Genomic DNA, 15,542 nt, shown 5'->3' on the forward strand with positions numbered 1-15,542 from the left:
GGAGCCTTTCCAGTGAAAAGTGAGATAGGGTCAGACTGGTGGTGTGGAAAGAATGTAGGTGGGCAAGTTGTCATGATTGCTCTGTAAGCTCACTTAGATTTCTTCTCATGTATTGTCTGTTCTAATACCACCTTCTGCAGAGTACATCCATCTTGCTCCTTGTGACTTTCTCATGAAAATGAGATGTCTAGGTACTTCTCTAACATGTTCTATACTACCACCTTTGAAATATTTCTGCATAGATCCTCAGTCATTTGCAAGTCCAATGAGATGGACAGCCCAATGTAAAAAAAAAAAAAATACTTCTGAAAAAACTTCTTATTTTGCCTCTTCCTTCTGGTGTCTGCTTCTGCCTTGCTCAAAAAGTTAGGGTAGCACCAAAGAAATGTTTAAACACTGACAACAAAATCAGAGCAGTGCTTTAAAGCAGACTTTGTATGCTGTGAGTATCTGGCAGTATTCTTTTCACCATGTTATTTGATGGTATGTGGTGTATGTACAAAAGTGTTTGGGCTTTGTAGTTGGTGGTTTGGTGTTTGTTTTTAGCTTCAGAGTTTTCTGATTAGCTAATGAACATTGAAGAAGAGAAAATTAGTCTGTGAACCATACTACTCAGTTGAAACTACTGTTCAGTGTTTCAAGCTGCCAATTTAATCTTTTCTCCTTGCACAAAAAATACGTGCACACATTATTCATAAAACAATCCACTGTCCTTGCTTGTAAAATACTCACTCTGTTAGAAGATCAGAGCTCAGTGTCCAGGGGACAGATCTCTTGGTGCTAACCACCCTCTGTGGAGCTTTAGTGCCTCATTACTTTTTTATTTTCTTTTCTGTTTATATTTTTGTTGAACATGTCTTTGAGCTGCCTTGAAGCTGAAGCAGAGCAGGGGTGCAGGTGGCCATTGCTTATATTTCATCAGCATTAGGAAGCAATTCTGGCAAACTCTGCATGGTTTTTGTGTTGCTGTGAAGCATCTATTACTACTGAGATTTATGCTGCCTAGAATATTTCGTAGAATATTTATTGTTGCTTACTTTTTTTGACAGAATGATGTATCTAAGAGCATAATTTTTATGTACTTTTAGTTTCTTCTCTTTCTGCTGTCAGCTATGTCTGGGATTAAAAAAAACCCCACACAAACGTGTCTACTGGGTCCTATTGTCATCACTTTAATTATGCCTTTATTACTTCTCCTGTGAAATTGGTGTCTATACTTGTAAAGCTGGGAGGGAAGAGAATCTGAGGAATCTGAGTCCAGGCCAGGATTTTGAGGCTATTGGTGTGATCAGGCTTACAGTGATTTTTTTTCATCTTGGCATCTGTCTTTATGCTCAGTTCTATCTGTAAACAGTGGGAAGAGAACAGGCAGGGCCAAATGGTAAAAGAAAGAGTAGCTGCCTGGCACACTGAGCTAGATTTTGGAAGTATCTCTGTTTTGGAAGCCTCTTGGAAGGCTTCAGTCTTCTTCTGACAGAAGACAGCAGCAGTGTCGCAGTGGTGGGAAGTGTAATAGGAAACACGCATCTGGGACAATGCGGAATGTAGAAACAATAAGACACAGATGTGCTGAATTACTAACCCTGCAGTTTGTATGTATTTCCCATCTTTTTGTTAAACTCCAGGGAACCTTGTTACTGAATTTCTCAGTTGTGAGAATCTCCGAACTGGTGCTAGATGATATTCTTTCACTTAAAAGGCCATTACTAAAGGCAGCCAGTAGTGCCTACTTATTCAGCATGTGGTCGTGTTTGTGACAGGACTTGCACCCCTGTGTTCAAGGGCTTGCTTGGGCCATTTGTCTACCTTTCCATCTAAAACTCGGATCGTAATAATTGCTCTGATCTTTTTTCTTCATAGACCTTCTACAGCAGATACAGGTTTGACAATTTGAAAAGAAAGTATTCAATGCACCAATAAAATAGTTTGTGTAATTGCTGGTGTCTTAACTGAAAAAAAAACCTATAATGACCTTAATGATTTTGCTTTATTTGCTTAAAACATAAAATGCTTGTAGTATATTTATAATTGCTACTGTAGTTTTAATATTTTTTTTAATGACCCAATTGCTAATGTTAAAATAGGCCATTAGCAGCCACTTTTTTCCTGTTTTTTTTTTTTACTTTTGGTTTATTTGTTCTCCCTGTGCTTAGTCATTGTCTGTATTGTATTAATTCTTATTTATGGATTATATTTATTCAAAGTACTACTTCTTGCTTTCGGGATACAACATAGTTTGCTCCATGAAACACACCAACCCAGTAACTTGAGGTGACCTAAAATACTGTACCTGCACACTGATTTTTCTATGCCCCTGTTAATGGAAAATGCAGGGTGCCAGTGTACTGTTTTATACGACTTCATGTATCCTAGCATGTGACTGGGGCCAAGAAGTCAGACTGGTCTGTTACTGACAGCTCAGCTCAATGTTCTCCTTTTTTAGCTGCCAAGGAATTCTTTCTAGTATTAGTACTGACTCTGTGCCAACTCTAAACGTACCGATCAAAACCAGGCTTGTAGGAAGGTGTCTAACCCCAGCCGGGATAGACATGCATCATACATGTTAGCATCACTTTATGCTAACCATTAGCTGGACTTAAAGATAATGTAAAGAATGCTGAGGAGAGGAAAGACCTGACATTGCTAAAATGACCAGCTGGTCCTGACCTAATGTTAATAAACAAGGACTTGAGAACATCAAGTATAAATTTCATTCAGTTTTCAGCCTGGGTCTAGATTTTGTTTATGTAGGGCTTTGCAAGGGTCATAACATGCTTTGAGCAAGATGATTAACATCATCCTGGTTTCAAAGGTTTCAGTTTTTGAATAACTGAATTCAGACACCCAGATCTTCTTATAGGAGGTCTGTTCGTCCTTTGAACTCCATTCCTTTTTTCACCCCTGTAAGGTCCCTGGCATCTCAGATACATAGCTTAGTATTTGTAGCCAAGTAAAGTACGGCTCAACTTCTCTGGCCATCTAAAGTTTTTCCCGTCTCCTTGAAGACCTGGCAGAATCCAGTTAAGGGAAGAATTTGTGGGAGTCTTCTATTTGAAATTTTAGAAAATTTGTAATAGGATGCATCTGGCTTAAATTCAAAATATCTTGGTAATTTAACTGAAGGAGCTAGTAATAGGAAAAAGAGTCAAAACCTTCTCATTGTATATGACATGACTGTAAAAATAGTTTCAAGAAATATACCTTTTGCTCATTTTTTGCATATAAATATTGCTGCAGACAAGTATACTGGCAAAAACACTTGCTGAACCAGCATAATAGGTGAATATTTCATTAGAGGTTTTCCCTACTCTTCCAGTAATTTATTTCTAATACTTAAGCATGTTCAACAAAGAAAATGTCGGGTGGCTGGTGAAAACAGCTGTTGTTTTGATTGCTGTGTTTACCTGCTCATGAACAAACTATACCTTTTTTTTTCTGTATAACTTTTAATTCAGAATGTACCTGAATGAGTCTTAAGAAATAGAAGGGAAGTTCAGGTTGCTGCTTATAGAATTTATTTTTTTGCTTCATGTACTTTTCAATAGCACTTTCTCCTATTCATTGAAAATACTATATTTCTCTGCCTTAGTGTGTTTAAAAATATTCTTAAATCCCTTTTTGTCTCTGATTAAGAAAATACAACTCTTCTATCAGATTCCATAAATGGGTCACATAAACAAGTTAATCTGTGGTAGTGGAACAGAAATTTGCATGTCAAGAAATTAAGTCTCTCTAACAGACTAGTGAAAATCTTCAGTGTGTAAGAATTAGGGCCATAACAGGAAAGGAGTGATCAATATTCAGTGCCCTGCTGAAACTGGAGCATGTTAGTTGTCACTATTTTGATGTGGGCATTGTCTGTGGAGAGTTGGGTGGTCAGTAAGGAGTCTTGAGATCAGCATAAGGTAAAATTGAAGAAGGATCTTAGTGTTGGAAAAAAAAAATAAGGAAAATAAATGTCTTTTAAGCCACTAGAGGAGAAGTCAGAAAATGCCACATTTCTTTTAACAATTTATCTACTGTTAATTGAATAACTGAGAGCTTCTCATATGATTTTTAACAATAATAGCAACAATATGTACATCCTACCTGCTATAATTACTGTCACTTACTATGCCAAAAAACTTGGAGATCTTTCTCTAAGGTACGAGAAAAATCTCACGTGTTTGAGAGGAGGAAGAGTAGTGCACAGAGGAGAGGCAGCTTTATTTTTGCTTTATGTGGTGGAGTTTTTTTGTATTCCTCCTCTTGCCTTTTCTGGCTTTTATAATTAATAAGTTAATACTTCCCTCTTCATTTGGCTGTCTGGCAAAGGATGCTATAGAATGTCTTTCAGAATGACTTTTTAAGAAGAATATAAACAGCTAAATCAAGACTGTTTAGCTTGTTTTTAAGGTTTGAGTAATGGATGCTAACTTATGCAGAGCAATTTAACTTCCAGTCCATCATTAATGAGATTGCAGTCTATATACTCTTATTTGCATCAAGGCACAGATATGTCTTTTTATCTCATGAAAAAATGAGCTGGAAATAGCTTCTCTACTGTATTATGTTTTAGGCTGCTCAATCCAAGTTCAGTCTTAACTGCAAGTCTTGTGTTGTGCTTTTTGGTTTGTGGGTTTTTTAAATTCAAAAAGCCTGTCTGCTATGTAAGGAAGTAGAACCTGGGGGACAAATCAAAAGCTGAATTACAGTCAGAATGTGTTGGTAACTGGAATAATCCCTCTTCCACTATGAATAACTAAATCACTAGAGTGCACTACAAAATTTTATCATCTCGTGTCCTGGCAAATTAGAAAACAAAACAAAACAAAAAAAAAATCCCACAAAACAAAAACATCAACAAACCACAGACCAAAATAAAACAACCAACTGGTAGCAATGTGAGGAATTACTATTTCATGCCAGCTGATGGGATTGAGGGATGTTGAGAGTGAGCCATCCAATGGCAGTCCATTCCCCACTCTCCATTTCACACCAGACTTGCAAGGCTTATTGATGACTTGATTGTTTTGGGGTTTTTTATTATCAACTGATTTGGTATTTGTGTTGTTAATATCAGCAAGACTACTTAAAAATCTGTGTTATTCGAATATGCTGCCTCTGCCAAGTGAGTTATTTGCAATATTGGAAGCTGTCTTTGGACATTGGATGAGGCTTTGGACAACCTGGTGTAGTGGTGGGTTTCCCTGCCCATGGCAGGGAGGTTGGAACTAGATGATCTTTAAGGTCCCTTCCAACCCTAACCATTCTATGATTCTATGATTATCTGAGATCCTTCCTGCTAAACTGTGCACAGGAGAGAGTGAGTGCTGAAGCCACCTACAGTTAGAGAGAGAGCTTGCAAACGCTAACTGCAGTTACCTGAGAACATCCTGAAGATGCATATCTGTCACTTCAAGGACCCAGCTGTGCCCTATGACACTGCCATAAGTGGGCCTAAAAATTTACTTCTGCTAGATAAAACGGCCCACAGCAGTCAGCCTCTTAGCGTGCAGTAGTGATTCAAAAGAGATAATGGGAAAACGTTACTCTCTGATGGTTTGTCGTTTTGTTTTAATGTGCCTCCATCCCCCAAGTAACTAAGTCTCCAGTTTCTCAAAACCATACAGGTTTTTGTCATTAAGCCTGGCTACTTTCCATGTGGCAGTTCTGGGTTTTTAATGAATTTTATTACAGTTATGTTTAAAAACTATTTTGGTGCCACTTAACAGTGGTAAAGCCGATACATTATTTTGAGAGAAGGAGAGTGACAGAACTTATCAATTAATTTCTGGGCTGTGGTATCATAACAGTAACAGTGGGAGAAACATCTTGCTGTGTTTGAAGATTGCATGAAATTAGAGCATAACCAAATATAGAAGCTGATGGTTTTTCAAAGAGAAATTCTTATTTATATTTTACAGTACCGCTGAAGGAGATGTAATTTGCTACTATGGAAACAAAGGAGAACTAGAACCCGTTTTCCTAAATCCTGGTAGGTTTTCTTCGGAAAGGTCTGAATATTACTCTGTTATTTTAAAGGAGTCAGAATGTAGCTGTATTCCTCTAGTAATTTAGCTATTAAAGCATTGTCTTCACTAACTTTTTGTTTGCATTCTTAAAAAAAAAAAAAGAATTAAATGTCCTTAAACTCATTTAAGTATTTACTAACAAATTTCAGTTAAGAATCAATGGTTCATTGAAAGCTTCTGTCTATGTCAGTGTACCCACCTGCACTGCAATTTGTGAGATGCTCCTTAGGTAACTATGACTGAAGGACAGAAGTCTGTCTTGAATGGAATTTTCAAAGGTTCATGGACTTGACCCTAACTCTCCTTACCCAGCTGTGTAAAGGTCACAGTGTAACTATGACCCTAGAAACAGAGTTGGCTTTTAAAAAAAAAAAAAAAAACAAACCAAAACAATTAAAAAACACAAAACTTTTCTGTGTCTTATCAGGTAGATTGATTTAAAACATTTACAATCTCGCCAGCTACATAGAACAATACTCCAGAATTCATCACCAAAAAGCCAATTTAAGTGGACAAGGACACAGAGAAGGTTCTGAGCAGTGTAGCTGGTTGATAACGACAGTGGCTTATTTTGCCCACTTAGGTTAATGTTCAAAACGTTGCTGCCAGTAGGCAAATAGTTACTGTGGCAATTACAGCATGAATTCTTGGAAACAGCTGTTAGATTTTGCACAGCTACAAACACAAAACAGGTTTTAATACAAACATTAAAAAAAAAAAAATCTGGCCATTGTTGTAATTTGAATCACAAATTTTAGGTATCTGCAGACTGTAGCAAAGGTAGTTCTGGTCTGAATTCCTCAACAACAAATTTCTTTTTCATGTATGTGGCTGCCATTAGGGAGAGACAAGATTTGGTAATCCTTGTGCTTATTTGTTTGGATTGTGGTGAGAAATATTGGGTACCTCTAAAGAGAAGGCTCCTTCTTGTCATGAAATGTTCTTTACAGTGTTTTTTCAAGAGTGAAATCAGATGCAGAAATCAGTTATAATTAATATAGCTGAACTGGAAAAGACAAAACTGCAAAAATTGTGTAATTCTGTTGTACCTTTTTCATAATTTAGTAAACCAGAGGTTAAAAGTAACTGCTTCAAGTACAGATTAGAGCAAAACTGTGAAACAAAGTACTGAATGTTAGCAGAGAGGAGTGCTTAAGCACAGCCTAGTGTGACATGCGTGCGTGCCGTAGTCTGCTGTTTAGGAATGGGGCATGTGTTTTATAGCATACCTGCAGATAAAAATTAACTCAGGAATTACTTGAATTGTATTAAAACTTGTGAAATTTGTCATGACAACTGCAAATTACCAGAATACCCTTTCCAATTAAATTGATTTTCCCTACTGCTGGACATTATTTAGTAAGTATTTAGATACTATGCAGCTAGAAGTGGTCCACAGGATCTGGCCATGGAATCATGGAATGGTTAGGGTTGGAAGGGACCTCAAAGATCATCTAGTTCCAACTGGTCTGTAAACACTTCATTGTTATTGCTTTTAAATCTTAAACTTACCACATAACTTCCTTGTTATGGATTTCATTAGTTTCATGACACGTAAAGCTTGAAAGATTAAAGTTGCTTTACGGAAATAAACCCAACAATATCATGATTACAAGTTATTTTGTGCTTAGATTATGTAATACCCTGATGTTTCCATTAGTCATATGTTCTGGAGAGAGAAAAGACTTTGTTTCACTTGATTTCACACTACTGTGTTAATTAACACTGCTGAAAATTTCAAATTCAGGTAATTTTAGTAAACTTAAAGCAATGATGCTCTGAGGTAAGTGTTTTAGTTTTGTGGGGGTTTTTTTGTGGTTGTGTGTTGGGTTTTGTGGGTTTTTTCCCCCCCCCAATAGACAGAAGCAGTGGTCCAGAAGAGTTGTTGAGAAATGGTTAGATTATTTCATTCAGTTACACACCTAGGAGACTCTTACTCTCTGAAGAAGTATTGTATTTATTTTGTCACATGATACACATCTTTGATACATAGTTTAGTGACCTCACTTATTTTTGAAGTAAAATGTAAGCTGGCAATAGGATGAATAAGCAAATTATCATAAGAGATTGATGATGAATTTGCTGATAGCATTTGGGTTTGTCCCTCAGACTGTGTGCGATAATTATGAAGTTATGTTTTGCATAGTACCTAAGTTAATATTCTTTGCTCCAGAGCTTAATAAGCTGTTTGGGTGTTGTGTTTTTTGTGTATGTATAGGAATATATGGATTGAGTAATTCTTTGTTGGATACACCATGGAAGAAACTCGAATATGGGAAGCAGCTTTTCACAGAAGTGATCGAGAGAAGTCAAGACCTTACCAAAGAAGACTTGGTGCAGGAGCTTCTTACAGTGATGAATAATCAAGAGCCGTAAGAACGTGATAGCCAGAGTTCACTTAAAATGCAATATGACCAGTTTAAAAACTGCATGTAGAAATTATTTTGACAGAAAAGAAACCTTTGTCTTATATTAATTGACTAAAGCTGGTAACAAAGGGCAGCAGTGGTATTCTTTCTTTCCACAGTCTGACTTCAACAATATTGATCTTCAAGCAGCAGACAACACAGTAAACATTATTACTGCGGTCTTGGTACTCATAGACTGTACACTGATTTCCCTGTGCCCTTTTAAAGATTGCACCTCTCTTAGTAGAGGGTAATGAGTGCAAGACAAAGCATGTGGAAGTTGTTGCTGTAAGCGTTGTGGAGGCTCACTGTAGTATAAGGTTCAGTGTCTTACTGCAGGCAAAGTAAGCACTTGTTTGCGTTAGCAGCTGCTAGCTGTTCTGTATTGCTACCCAGAGTAGACACAGAGGGTGGAGAAGACAGCTATTTTTGAAGTAGAACCAGCTGCCTTCCTCAAAAATGCAATTAGTTTAGGCTAAATGAGGGAAGGAGACAAGGGAGTGTTTGCACAGTTCAGTTGTAAGCCTCTGGTCAAGGAAGTTATCAAGAGATGAGTTTAAGTATCTAAGTAAGCTTCCTACACTCACTACTGGCTACACAGTTAACCTGAGCCCATAGCTAGATGTTCAGAAGCAAAGGAAATTGATATGATTTCAGTGTCCAGACATGGAACAGGGTAAAGGAAGTGCTGTGGTCTAAATTCATATCGTTGCTTACTGTCCAGTAACTTTCATGTTCAGCTTGAATTTTACCTGTCTGTGGGTTGATATGTGTTGAAGCAAAGCTACTTCTAGTAGAGAAGTCCAGTTTCCTAACTTTATCAGTCAATTTTAATACAAGCATTCATGTTTGTGGCATTTTTCAGTGGTTTAAAATGTTTACATAAGAGCTCAGACATCTTAGCAATGAGTAGTAATTGAGAAGTCTGCTAAGCCATCTTAATTACTTTTTTCATCTGATATCAGATCAAGTGATATTTCAAAAAAATTGTTGTATTTTACCTTTTACTAGTGAAAAGACAAAGATACAAGATACAATAGAGTACAAATTATCTTGCCTTAACATTCAGTAATTCAGTATGATCTCATCTGAAATCATCTGACTATAAAATGGAAATGTTTACTCACAAAAAGCAATATTTAAAACTAAGTCTGTAATCTTTGCAAAGCTTCAAGATTGTATTAACTTTTTACAATAAATATGAACACATTGATGTGCACTAGCTTTGAACTTGCTTAAAATATCGCATATTACTTTATGATCACTTCATGTGTGTTACGGGAGTTAAGTGGGTGCAGTGGTTGGTGGTGGAGTATGAGATAGAAGCTGACAGTTCTCAAGGGCTGGAGTGCCCTGCAGTGTTCCTTCTCTGTTACATCGTGGTATGCTCTAGCTGTATGCCCAATACAGGAGTGAGAAGAGCTTAGTTGCTCTGTTCACACTAGAATTGCACCTATTCTTGCTTCTCTCTGAAATGCCCACAGGTCCTTTTCACCACAACAACAACAAAGAAAATGATCCCAGTTAGATCTAAAGGCCAATTACAGCATAACAAACTTCATGGTCTCCTCTACAGATCAGGATAAGCTCTGAAAATGAGGTTGAATTGACAGTCTGTTTCGTTCTGCCCTCTTCCTCAACACTCACTGTACAGCTGAAGGGCTGCTGAACTACTATTATTTTATAGGTACAACTGGGTCTGTGCTGGGAGGCAGAAACGAGATGATTGCTTGAAGATGGAAGAAGCTTAAAAATCAAACAGGAAAAATTTTTATAATAAAAGTTAAATTGGACTTCGATAAATAAAATTGGAATCTTTAAGTATTGAAATAGGAAGCTGTGCTTATGGGTAGCACTGGAGAATATGTTCTGGTAATGTGAATGGAAAGTCAGGGATGTAAGATTGCTGCAGTGACTTTTGTGACCTTAGCATCTCTTCTGTGGGATGCTGATACTTGTTTAATTACAATACATGAAGCTTGATATGCTTTATAATAAAATTATGTTTCTAAATATCTTTCAAGCTTTGATCGGAGTTATATGTCAAGAAATTTGGGCACAAGCTCACCTTGTCCTCTGCTGCATCTTCACAAATTTTACTTTAAGGATTGTCCTAGGTATTTTCCAGGTATTCCTGATAAGATTGAAGGAAGCAGAGAGGTCTTTGACACAAAAAGAACTCCTGGAGTCTAACTGGAAAAATGCTGTTTTGTGTGATGTGCCTCAAATTACTTGATCATTAATGTTTTAATTGAAACTAAAATACAGAAATACAGATGAAGAAAAACAAGGAAAGTGGAAAAACTTGTGAAGATATGAAAAAATTTCTTACAATGAGACAAAAGTTCAAGACCTTAAAGGCTCTCTATGGGAAAGAGCTTACAAGCTGTTTTGTCTCTGATTTTCCTCATACCACAGTTTTGAACACAATTCACATTTTTGTACTTTTCAAAAAGTGATTGTTATTTGTCAACCACTCAGTCAACCCACTTTGTTCAAGAGGGATGAATGTGTTAATATTGGAGATTTAATTTTTTTTTTAATTACTTTACTACTTTTTTCAGTCAATTACCAGACCCTGCGATTGAAGGCCAAGGAAAGGATTATATACGTCCTGTGTTGAACAAGTATTCAGCCATATGTGTTCGTTGCCCAGGTTATGGAACAAGGTAAAGAAATTCAAAGTCAGAAATAGATGTGTGCTGGATCAAAGCATATCTCAAATCAAAATTATGCTGCTGTAAGTTTTAACTCTATAGTGACTGCTTTAAATTTGTTCAGGTATGAATCAAATGTAATTCAGTAAAGTATTTCCTTACACAGCATTTCCTTGCTCAGCATTCTGATGTCTTAGATTTGCTACTGATGAGCTTTTTTTAAAAAATAAAGTTAAACCTTTTATCATACTCTCTGTAAATGAGCAAGCTTGTGTGTCAGCTGCTGCGAAGTGCAACAGGGAATCAGAGCAGTGGAGTGACAGAAGGGACTGAAAATACCCATTTGAACTTGCCAGGACAATGGCTGCCCTGCTAGTGTGGTGATGATGAGCTAAAACCTTTGAGGGGAGGATGGAACCCTGCAAATTTATGTAACGGACACAAGGCTTAACCTTCCACCTGTATGTTGTTTCAGGACTAACACAGTCATTCTCATTGATGCAGAAGGACAGGTTACTTTCACCGAGCGCAGCATGGTCAATGCAGATGTCAACCAGTGGAAAACAAGCACCTATGAATTCAAACTGCACACTTAACAACTTTCCGTTCGAACGGTTTGTAATAAAAGCAACGAGAGAACAAGCCATTAAGCTCTAGTAAATGCTTTGTGCCAGCCTCCCCAGGCTAAAAATAGCAAGGAAAGCAAAAGTTTAAATAAACCGGTCGCATACCCTGTCAGGCTTGCAAGTCCTTTGGATAAAACCAAAAGATACTGTTTTTACCTAAAGTAGCAATTTATAATCAGAAAAAAAAAAAATCACGCTGCCTGTAGGGCAAGGCCATCTTTGCCCAAGACAGTTATTGCTTTTTTGTCAATGTTGTGGCTCTTTTTTAAAGATGTTTTAAGTAGACTCTTAAAACATGTTTTCAGTTCTGAGGAGAGGAAACAGTTGCTGCTTTTGTTGTTCTATCTAAAGGTTTTACCAAACTTTGCTTTCTCTTCAACATACGCTTTTAAGATGGTATAGCTGATGCCAGTGTGCATTAAATGCATGTATGTTATCTCAGTAATGTTAAGTGCTTTTGTAGCATTTAAACTTTTCAGCAGTGCCGTGGTGCAATGTTCTGCCTGGGGAGGGCAGAGCAGGGGGGACTCTTTAAATTTACTTTCCTAAAGATAGTACAGCAATATATATTATTTCCAAAACTTGATTTGAGAATAGATAGGAAATTTAGTTCAGTCTCTGTTCAGTTTTACTGAAAAAATCATGGGAGCAGACTTGCTTATCTTTGACCGTGATGAAATTGTGACATCTTGTTTCCTGACAGTCTAGTTAGCAATATTGGTTTTCTTATTTTCTTCCCCAGCAGGCAGGTAAGGACTAGGTATCTGTTTGCAAACAAGCTGAATATGTACATGTGCAATTTTGGTTTCATCTGTTTCTTGGTATCATATGTTAAAGCCTGGAGTGACTGCTTATAGATTTTTAGTAAAAATAACTATATGTTGTAAAGTGACATTGTTGTGGTCCTATATGGCTGAAAAAGTTGGGTATTCCAATGCACTTCATATGTTCCAACATCTGTGAATTAAAAAGCTATTTAAATGCATGCTTTTGTCAATTATTCAGTGACAGTGTAGGTGATAGAACGTTCTGGCCAATATCAAGATATTTTAAATCTCTGAGTTATTTTGCTGCTATCGGTGTTCTGTTCTGACTTATTTTGGATGCTGAATATTAAGTTAAAAATGGATCACTACTATTTTTTTTCTCTGTATATGCCAAATGTATGGTTTTTTACAAGCCTCTGAATATTAATTATTGCAAAATAACAAGATTTCTGATATCCTTCACAATCATGTGCAACTATTCTTCTGTACTCAAGCTTGTATGTTCAAGCATTCTCACTAGTGTGTGTGTATCTGTCTGTAACGGAGGCAGCAGCAAACAAGACTTAACCATTGAGGTGAAGTAATGCGAAAGGCCAATCCCAGATTTCGGATTGCCAGGAGATACTAAAGCAACATTTAGTCAACTCTTTCCTTTGTATTTGCGTATTTAAAAAACTCCTAGATACCAGGACTGCTGGCATGACTAGTCACAGGTTGTTGATTCAATACTATATAAATGACTTTTGACCACCGTAATTGCAAGATGATCAATACAGTCTTGTTGGCTCGCACAGAGTTTCAAACTCCGAGTCTTCCAGACTTTGTGAGCTGTAGGAAATGGTTAGCTCGTTTTTGATGATTGGTTTAAACCATATATTTGTATGAATAAAAATGTTATTGTTGGTTTTAGATGCAAAGAAATAGCCATAGCTGTCTTAAATCTGCATTTGTCAAATTCAAATTTAGAAACAAAACCCTGCTTCCATGGCTTGATTTACTGAGAGTTTGTGTGGTAAGTGTTTTTTTATATCTTAAGAAAAAAATCACCAGTGTATATTTGAACAAGACATTCTATTTGAAGGCATTAACCTAAATGGCAAGCAAAATGCTCACATGCAGTTTCATGCTAAAAGCATTTATAAACCTTATAGTTTTTATAGTTTCCTGTAATAATGAAAATTTATTCTTATTTTTTACGCATAAGCAAAAGAGAAGCAAGTCAGAGCTTAGATGTAAAAACATGATAATGTATTTTTCTTTGCTTGAACCAAAATTCTAAATCTGGGATTTACTTCTAAAAATTAAAATAAGCAGTAAAAAACCTAAACCTCTGATATTATTTTTTATTGTGACCGAATAATTAATAAACTGAGCTTTTTTAACTTCATTTGAAGCTTATGAGAGTTTTGTCATTGGCTTCAGTGGAAACGGGATCAGGACTGCAGTGCAGATACCAGCAAGAAAGGATCAGGTATTCATGAAGTGCAAAATTTACTGGGTGCAAATCATAGTTGCAATGAATCCACTGGAAAAAGTAAACTGTAGCTAAAGTTAACAAAGTATTTTATTTTTATAAAAGTATTTTTAAGACTAAAAGGGGATTTTAAATATCAGTTTAAAAGGATATAAAGGGTAAAACTGTATATAGGAAACTATTGCATGGCATTTTACTAAGTTTGCTTATATATCACATCTTTTCAAAGTCATAAATTTGCCAGAGATTTTTGTTTCCTGTCTTTTTTCTATCAAAATGGTAGTGGAAGAAATTTTGAAATATCTGTAAAAACTCAATTTTTTTTCTTAAAGTTGTTTCATAATTGTTGTTCACATGTGTGTGCAAAACTAGAATCAGAATAAAGTCAATCTGATGACCAGCCTTTGCCAACATTAATAAACTGTGTGTTTTTGCACATATGTTCATGTTAATTTGCCTCTAACTTTGTGTGATAAGTAAAATCAACCAACTTGAATGATCACATTACTTATTAAAACTGTAGTATTTGCATTATTAAATATTTGTCTCAACAGGCAAAACCTGAATTTTTCTTAATGTTATGAAAATGCACGTTAAGTTCTGATCTCTCTCCTGAAGAGTTTGAACTGGAAATGGCATTCAGTGATATAATCTTTTGGTTAAAAAAAAAACAAAACAACAAATAAAAACAAACCCCCTAACCCAACCAAACAAAAACAAACAAAACGCACCAAACCCAAAACCCCAAACCAGAACAACCCTGTGCACAGATTATAAAGCTTCCACTGGAGCTATGAGTGTTACATAGGTACAGGATTTTAACTTCTTTATTTTGAATAGCATAGAAATAATTGTTACGAAAATAATTTATGCAGAGTGCATTTTTAGCTGATGATATGAAATGTAATGGTGCTGTCATATGCTTGGTCTCTGCAATTATGATTATGTAATACTGACTTAAAGAATTTAAGCAAATGTATAAGCTGGCCTTTACGTAGCACTTAGAAGTATATTTAGTCCTCATTTAACTTGCTCCGAATTAATGTGACTTCAGCACATTCTTGATCATCATTATAAGCTTAAATATTCTCAGTAAAATGTTCTGGAACGAGCTGGTGTTCCAAAATATTTTCTGAGCTTTTTCTTTTTGTGGCTGCTGAGAAACAACAGTGCCTACTAATGCAGTGAGGTCCTTTACAAGCTTGCCTCTGGTGACAGGGGAAGTGTTTTCCATGGATATCTCATCTGACGTGCCAGCCCTTATAGGCACAGAGCCAGCCTTGGTTAGTACCTTACCAGATTGTGTAAACACATTGATTGCTTCTGTTTGGTGGAGGAAACGACATCACTTTTCAGGCATTAATTAAGATAGATTAAATAATAAACTGGAGAGTATGTGGAGCCAATAGTGTCTCTTCTTGTGGTACAGCATTATAATTAGTATTCAATAATTGAGGCTTTTGCCTCTCATTAAAAGAATGTGCTCTTCCAAGAAAAAGGTGAATGTGAAAGCTAGGGTCTTTTTTTCTCTCCCTGTACTAGCTCTGCTCTGAATAGCTGCTGGAAATAACCATAGAGCCTAGTCTTAGCCAAAGG

At 36.4% G+C, this 15,542-nt stretch overlaps 1 protein-coding gene across 2 annotated transcripts in view; it reads left to right on the forward strand.

Annotated features, from left to right (window-relative positions):
* The window catches only part of TANGO2 (transport and golgi organization 2 homolog), a 34,422-nt gene extending 20,193 nt beyond the window's left edge, over positions 1 to 14,229 (forward strand). For both annotated transcript variants that reach the window (XM_086623253.1, XM_086623254.1), the window contains 4 exons: positions 5,907 to 5,977; positions 8,233 to 8,386; positions 10,987 to 11,091; positions 11,555 to 14,229. In XM_086623253.1, the coding sequence (XP_086479379.1) occupies positions 5,907 to 5,977; positions 8,233 to 8,386; positions 10,987 to 11,091; positions 11,555 to 11,675 (451 nt within the window). In that variant the 3' untranslated portion in view covers positions 11,676 to 14,229. The remainder of the gene's footprint in view (positions 1 to 5,906; positions 5,978 to 8,232; positions 8,387 to 10,986; positions 11,092 to 11,554) is intronic.
* The last annotated feature ends 1,313 nt before the right edge of the window (positions 14,230 to 15,542 follow it).

This window comes from Tauraco erythrolophus, chromosome 19, assembly GCF_009769465.1.
Source record: "Tauraco erythrolophus isolate bTauEry1 chromosome 19, bTauEry1.pri, whole genome shotgun sequence".
Lineage (NCBI taxonomy): Eukaryota > Metazoa > Chordata > Aves > Musophagiformes > Musophagidae > Tauraco > Tauraco erythrolophus.